This window comes from Rhagoletis pomonella, unplaced genomic scaffold (assembly GCF_013731165.1).
Source record: "Rhagoletis pomonella isolate Grant_MI unplaced genomic scaffold, Rhpom_1.0 Rhpom_scaffold_03923, whole genome shotgun sequence".
NCBI lineage: Eukaryota > Metazoa > Arthropoda > Insecta > Diptera > Tephritidae > Rhagoletis > Rhagoletis pomonella.
In genome coordinates this window covers 9,660-17,504 of record NW_023462474.1, presented here as the reverse complement: position 1 = coordinate 17,504, position 7,845 = coordinate 9,660, and the positions used below count along the sequence as shown (strand labels likewise).

Genomic DNA, 7,845 nt, shown 5'->3' with positions numbered 1-7,845 from the left:
AGCGCTGCACTTTCCACCTTATAAAAATCATGCTTGTCGATGAGCTGTAGGGCGGGAAAGTAAGTTGGCTTTGGTCCCAATGTCGGAGCATTCAGCCTCCACAACGAAACATCCGATAACGGACTTAGGCTAATCGAGCTCGCCGGATCTCGAAGAATGATGGTCTGCAGCATTAGGTTCCAGAAACCAAATCGATTGTATAGTGATAGAGAGAAGACACACCTCGAAATTTTAGAGGAGGACCAAACAGCTACTCAGATCAGCAGCAAAAAATTAGCACAAGGAAGGTTCGCCATCGAAAAACTGCAGCTAGAATGAATAGCCTGCACCTTCGCTGCTTGACTTTAAGACCTACTCTGTTAGCACACGCGGGAGCTATCTGTGGACATTATACACAAAACACGACTGCGGAGAACGGGAAATGCTTGCGATAGTAAGAACAAGAAAATTAGGCGTCTTACGGAGAGGTCCCTAAAAAAATAAACACGGCTATTTTTACAGCCGCCTTCGGTATCACGACAAGGAACTCTCCTTATGGCGCGTCGTCCGAATGTGTACTCCCCGTGAAACTATTAGGCCTGTGAAAAATTACTTTGACCTCCGTCAGAATTGGGAAGGACCTCTCCAAGCTGTTCGATACCAAACCATGTTTCAGACAGGGAGACCTGCCATCGTGCAACTTCTCTAATCTGCTGCTGCAGAAGATTAGAAGGGCTGCAGGACTGAATCTCTCACCTGCAATCTTTTAGAAGAACTGATATCGACATCATCGGCGTCTGTGCTGACTTCTCGAAATTTGATATGAGTAGCAAAGAGCGTGGGCCTTGTGCTGAATAAGCAGCTGAGAAGTAAAGGCCTCTCTCGTGCTCCTGCTGGTGTCTGGTGCAGAAGCATGGACAATAAAAACATCTGACAAGGCGGCCCTTGAAGTGATCGAGAGAAAAATGTTTGCGAAATTTTCGCGGATTTGCGGGTTTTTGCGCGAGGACGAGAGCGAATACTGCTCACGCACGATAAAACGGGGAGCTGCATGAGCTTTATAACGGTATCAAAAGGATGCAGCTTTAAAATACTGAGGCTCATCCAGTCTTACGAATTGACACAAATGCTTCAACCCTGAAAGTATTCAACGATGTAGTCGTTGTAATAGCAGAGAGAAGGGCCTCCTTTGCGATGGAACTACCAGATATATAGCTCCTCAGCTCGATAGCGGTCATCGTAATGAAAAACCAGCTGCCATACGAAGGCAGTCTATGATTATAGGTCTTTCTATTTGTGTGATAATATCAAGACGCTCACCAAAAATTGGAAGAAAAGGCCAAAGGCGCAACCAAAATGTTACACACATATTTTTTTTTTTTCTTAAGGTATCTTCAACGAAAGTTTACCCAAATAGATTAATCAAAATCACAGCGCGGGAAAACCCTTACAATTCATTTATTATTCCATCGAAAACCACTCTGCATTCCAGTAGCGCTCAGCAATTTGCAAATACGTTAAAACTCAAATTCAATACAGAAAAAAAAGTAAACAAGTAAATATTTGACGCTCACTTAATTCGCTAAGTGCTTGGCTGGGCCTCTCAATATTCCAAATTTTTTATTAATTAGATTCACAGTGAGTTGTTTAGAGAGCTACTGACACCCATGCAAACCCGTTTCACTTTCGTTTTCTCACAACCGTTCCAGTATATCACTTTTTTCAATCGAATATTTTGACACACATATGTACGTGTTTGAATTATATTTATTTATGTCGCTACTGGAAGACCCATACTTACACTCATCCGCAGTTGCCGCTACTGTGTAGAAGGCCAAAAGCCCCAATATAAGCCAACGACTGTTCATTATTGAAGACACTGAGCGCATAGAGTTAACACGAACGTCACAAGCTACCGAATACTACTATTGAACTTTTTGCAATGTGACAAAGTTTTTATTCAAATTTATTTAGAATGTAAACAAAAACAAAGAAGCTAGAAAAGTCTTAAAAGGCTAAGGAGAATAAATAAAAGCGACGATAAGTATCAATGGCGATTAATACTTTACGGGTTCTAGTGATAGTAAGAATGAGCTATGCTGGACGAAAGTAAAATAGAAAGCATTTGAAAATAATGTTCAATAATTGGAAAGCGTACTGAACATAGATAGGCGTAACATTTTTAAGTGGACCTCAGTGCTCAGACTTGTGATAATCGCTAAATAATAGTCTGTCTAATATACGTCAGCGAGTACTTATAGAGTATTGCAAGGTGCCAAGTTACCGCCATCCGTGTATCACGTGCAAGTTCTGCAGGTTTCTCGCGCATTAATAATCTAATCAAGTTAAATTGCTGGCCAATAAGTTACTGTTATCCCAACCGAGACAGCCAAGCCCAAAATAGTGGCGTTTCAATGAACTCCAAATGCAGATTGTAAAGACTGTGCCCTTCAAGTGCCTTATACATACGTACGTGCATATAACCCGCTATAAAAGGCCGCGTCTAGACGCTCAACTACAGTCTTCAATAATATGTCGCATCAGCCACATAATTTGCAGAAATACTGCTTCGTCGCTTTGCTGCTACTGGCCGCTTTACCGCCCTACACCACCGAAGCCGTGCCCAGCGTCGCATGCGATCTCGCTGATAACGATGGCGAGTGCATGGACGCAGTAATGCATCCAGGCCTACGAAACTCTGCGTTATCAAATCGTGCACAAGAGAGCGAGGAGAGCACAAATGCCTATTGGCTACAGAAGGGTAAAGAATTTGTGGGCAAACAAGCAGCAGCGAAGTTTAACAAGCGCGTAGCCAAGAATGTCATACTATTTCTGGGCGATGGCATGGGCGTGAACACGTTTACGGCAGCACGCAATCTGCTGGGTGGCGAAGAGAAGCAGCTTTCCTTTGAGAAGTTCCCGCACACCGGCTTTTCGAAGACCTACTCGGTCAACACGATGGTGCCCGACTCTGCTTGCACATCTACCGCTTACTTGTGTGGCGTGAAAGGCAATCACGGCACAATCGGCGTCAACGGACGTGTGGAACGTGCCGACTGTGAAGGTATGCGCAATTCCAGCAATCACGTACATTCGATAGCGAAATGGGCTTTGGACGCTGGAAAATCGGCTGGTCTTGTGACCACCACACGCGTAACGCACGCGTCACCAGCGGGTATGTATGCACATGTCGCAGATCGTGAGTGGGAGAATGACGCTGTGCTAGCAGCTGATTGCGGCCGGGACTCAGAACTGCCCGATATCGCGCAACAGCTCGTACATGGCGTGGTCGGAAAGCAGCTGAAAGTGATATTCGGCGGTGGGAAGCGTGAGTTTATCGACTCTTCAATTTATAAGAAGGGAAAACGAGAGGATGGACGTAATTTGATTGAGGAATATCAACAGCAGTCGACGCGTAATGCCTACGTGGAGACATTTGAAGAATTAGACGATTTGGATTTGAGTGTTTACGATCGAGTCTTGGGTTTATTTCACAAGTCACATTTGGATTACTATTTGGACGCGGATGAAACACAACCGACACTGAAAGAGATGACTGTGCGCGCAATTGAAATACTACAAAAAGATGAAAACGGATTCTTTCTCTTTGTGGAGGGCGGACGTATTGACACAGCGCACCATAAAAACTTGGCGGAATATGCATTAGTCGAGACTGTAGAATTCTCAAAAGCTATTGAAGCAGCGCGTAAGATGACTTCGGAAGAGGATACGCTCATTGTAGTGACGGCAGATCATTCGCATGCTTTCACAAATGCCGGCTATCAGGTAGGTTGCGAAATAAAAAAATTACGAAAATGTTGAGCAACTGGTGGCGCTACACAATCATCCGAATCTCCGCATATCTGCTAAAGCAATCCAATTTGTATGCGATTTTTAAATGTCTATCCGCTCTCTTTTTTTTCCTCAGAATCGTGGTAGCGATATTTTCGATGTCACACCAACCAAAGCCGATGATGACAAGTCGTACTTGGCGTTGAGTTACGCAAATGGACCCGGTTTCGAAGAATATTACAACACTAAAAAGTATAAGCGTCGCAATCCTGAAAAAGTTCGCGAGACAACCGATACATTTCCGGCCACAGTTCCCTTGGAGAGTGCAACACATGGCGGTGAAGATGTGGCGGTATTTGCTTCAGGGCCTTGGTCTCATCTCTTCACCGGCGTGTATGAACAGAATACCATACCACATTCGATGGCGTATGCGGCGTGCTTGGGGGATGGTCTGAAAGCCTGCTGACGGAATGTGATTGGATAAGACTGTGAAATACATGCATACTTATATGGTCTGCATATGTACATACATACATAAATATTAAAAAAATATTTTCTAAAAAGCAAAAAAAAGACGTTGGAAATGTACACAAATACTTAATAGAAAAAAGGTAATCTTATCCAAATGAGCTGTCTGCGATTAACTGACGTACTTATAATGCTTGAAACACGTGCGTGTTAGATAGTACCAAATATCACAAGTATTTCATACATACGGTATGTAATGCGTAAGTAATATTTAATTTAAATGATTTTGGTAAAAATAAACTCATGGAAAGTACAAAATACAAAGATCTAATTGTATAGATGTGTAAGCGTCGATAAGTGCTAGATATTTTGCATTATCATTACGGTGACCATCCGTCCGATTTTGTACTTTTTGTCACTTGTCCTGGTAGGCTATTTATTTGATAGAGGAAGCAAGATGTTCTATATCTTTTTAAATGTCCCGTATTTGTCCCATACTCGGTACAACAAAATCTTGTCAATCAAACCAAATTTAAAGAAGCTACTTACACATAATCTAACATATTTATGTTCGACTAAGGAATGAAACATTTGGTTTCAAAAAATAAGTTTCGTTTTAATTATGCCAAATTTTATATCACTCGGAAGTATTCGACGAGTAAAATTTCTTGGAAAAATTTTTATTAAAAAAGCCGAAGACAAAGACTGAACACGTAAAAACAGTAAGGGTATTCATCTATGTGTGTGAATTTTCAAAACATATAAAATTAAGTATTATGTTCAGAGAAAACTGGTCAGCATGAAGTAAAAAACCAAAAATTTCCTAAGCTCTACCCAGAATTGCAGCAGACGACGATTAACCGCTGTCAAAATTAAAACTCACAAAGACATATGGAATGGTTTATAATTGGGGCGGCAGCGTTTTTACTGCCGGAGTTTTTCGATTGATTTAAATTTATGTATTTCTCTTTTTACCGCCCAGCGGGACGGCACAATTTCGAGTGTTGATTGTAGTAATTTTTATTATTTTCACAAGTTTGCCAATGTTATCATCAATTTTTATTTCCAGCAAGTCTACATACACGCATGTACCGAAAAAATATTTAATTTTAAAGATAATTTTCAAATCAAAATGACAACTGACGGAAGTCGTTCGGTGCCGCCATTGTATTTACTCTGACGGATTTCGCTGCGGCAACTCTTCAGCTGTTCATTTACCGCCGACCGACTGGGTAGAGCTTTAAATTTTACAAATAAATGCTTGCATTTGATTTACTGTTGTCGAATATTTTCTGTGAATTTGAGGGTAACAGTTTTATCTTGAGTTTACTTATTCTTTGGAGTAGAATTCAATAGCAGGATATTGAGGGTATTCAGCGTTTTTTAGGATTTCAGCAGTTTATACGGTTGTAAAATTTACAAGCTGAATTGTCAGCATCTTAGGAAAATTTCTCCTCGTTCAAATGAATTGAAATGCATTTAATTTATTGATTTGAGTGAAAGTTGTTTGATAATATAACTTTGTCATTGATATTTTTGAAAGAAAAATATTGTGCTGCATCGATAGTTTGCCGACTTAAAATTAAAGATTATTTTTTTGTCAACTGATAAAAAATAACCCACTTTAGTTAGATTTTTAGTGGGATTTCTAGAAAATATCTAGCTTGTAGTTAGCTACAAAAAGCTAATCTGAAACTAGTTGACAAGTAATGCAGGAGTAATGAAGGAGATTGTTTTCTTTAAACGCGTTTCTATTTAAATATCCTGCACTTCGCAAATACCTTTTCGAATTGACGACAAATAAAAGGAAGATCCAAATTTCATATTATCATTTTGAAATTATGTCTGACGGAGTTCGAATATGGGACCACCTACAGAGGATATGGAAACAAATATGAAATGTAATAAAATAAAAAAATATAAAAAATATTTTGTTTTTCCTATTGATATTTTATGTCCAAAAGTAGTTAATTACAAGTTAGTTACATAAAATGCAGAGGTAACCACCCTTGACTATTTCGCGGCCATCGCCATAGAAATATAGTTACCTTTCGTCAAAGAAAATATACAGGTAATAAGTGACTTTTATCTCCTTCCTAATCAACTTAAAGTTAGCTTATAGTTAGATACATTTCCTGCAGGGTATATTCATTCATACATACAAAAGCATGCCGCTAATTGAAGTTTCAAAGGGCTTACAAATTCTGCTATGAATGTGTTTTGATAAAAAATTTCGAATAGTCTCGAGCCATGACTGGTCTTTGAATAAACGTATCTTCACATAAGGAAATTACAATAGATGTGTAGAAATAATAAAATATTTAAGGGCTAGAATTTTGTTATTTCTTCAGTTTTCTCTCTCCTTTGCAAATTTACGCCAGTTATCTATGCCATTTGCATACAGATGCTTCTACACTTGGTCCTTCCACTGTATTCGTGGGCTTCCTAGATTTGATTCTTCATCCATGGATGCCAAATACTACATGTTCAAGCCAACGTAATCCTTAAAAACGTCCTATAGTTCCACCAAACGAATAGGGCCAGACTTTACATATAATAATTTCATCAAAACTCCATGTTTCACCTTCACCTTAACACACCAATGTTGTTGACAACAGCCGTCGCTTGAGCTAATCTGTTATTTTGCTAGAGTGCCAGGTCACTTGTCCAATTTTGTGAATATCCCTATTCTAAGTATACAAAGTCCTTCACTAATTCCAACAGTTCTCTCAACACTGATTAATGATTGAAGGTATTTTGCTGTTTTTTCGTTCACCACCAGAGCATCGTTTTTGGCTCCTTTTCCTAGTTGAAAAATATTCCAATGGTCTGAGAACCCTGATTATAAGGTGCAACTGCGATCGAAATGGACAGCTCCAAAGTGAGTCATCGTCTCTTAAACGTCGTTTAGTTTCTAACGGCTCGGAGAGGTCCTTCCCAATTATGACAGTGCTAAACTTGGTGCTCGACGTCACTCAACATAGCCGTATTAGTTTTGCAGGCATACCAAGTTCAGACATGGCATCGTGAGTCTAGCCAAAACCGGTTTTAAAGAAGACAAACAGATGTTGTGTGTCAATTTACTTACTTATCTAGTGTCTTTTCCTGAACTTCACACGCTGTCAAAATCTTGTCAACGGTAAACTTTCCAGGTCAGAAGGCATACTAATATGGTCTAATCAGTTGGTTGATGCAAGGTTTCAGTCTTTCACACAGTATCGTCGATAGGACCTTATAAGTATTGTTGAAAATACTTTTCGGGCGATAATTGGCGCAAACAGCGGCCCATCCAATATCAGGGCATGCATTCATCATACTCATATATTTGTAAATATGAACAATAAAGTAAAAGACTGCCAGATGTTCCTTACGAAGCAAAATTATCATTTGGTGTTATTTGTGCACTATTTATATAAGTGAAATATAATTTTATTTTCACGCGTACACTCAATGTAAACAAATTTTAAATATGGCGATCTCCATGATTTGACAGTCTAAATTTTTTTTTCTCTTCTCCATCTCCAATTATTCTCTCCTTCATCTTCTCCATTCGCGGCTAACTTTACGTCATCACTCGCAGGAATGCGCAATCCTGTATTCTATCAT

At 39.6% G+C, this 7,845-nt stretch overlaps 1 protein-coding gene across 1 annotated transcript; it reads left to right on the top strand.

Moving 5' to 3' along the window:
- Positions 1-2,619: 2,619 nt before the first annotated feature.
- Positions 2,620-4,242, top strand: LOC118754455 (membrane-bound alkaline phosphatase-like). The gene is made up of 2 exons (XM_036489331.1): positions 2,620-3,765; positions 3,908-4,242. Exons 1-2 carry the CDS (start codon positions 2,644-2,646, stop codon positions 4,235-4,237), a joined length of 1,452 nt encoding a protein of 483 aa, XP_036345224.1. The 5' UTR covers positions 2,620-2,643; the 3' UTR covers positions 4,238-4,242.
- The last annotated feature ends 3,603 nt before the right edge of the window (positions 4,243-7,845 follow it).

Excerpts from the sequence above, each read along its gene's own strand:
- LOC118754455 (XM_036489331.1), top strand. The coding sequence starts at position 2,644 with ATGGACGCAGTAATGCATCCAGGCCTACGAAACTCTGCGTTATCAAAT. Across the intron at positions 3,766-3,907 it reads TCACAAATGCCGGCTATCAG|AATCGTGGTAGCGATATTTT; the intron begins GTAGGTTGCGAA and ends TTTTTTCCTCAG.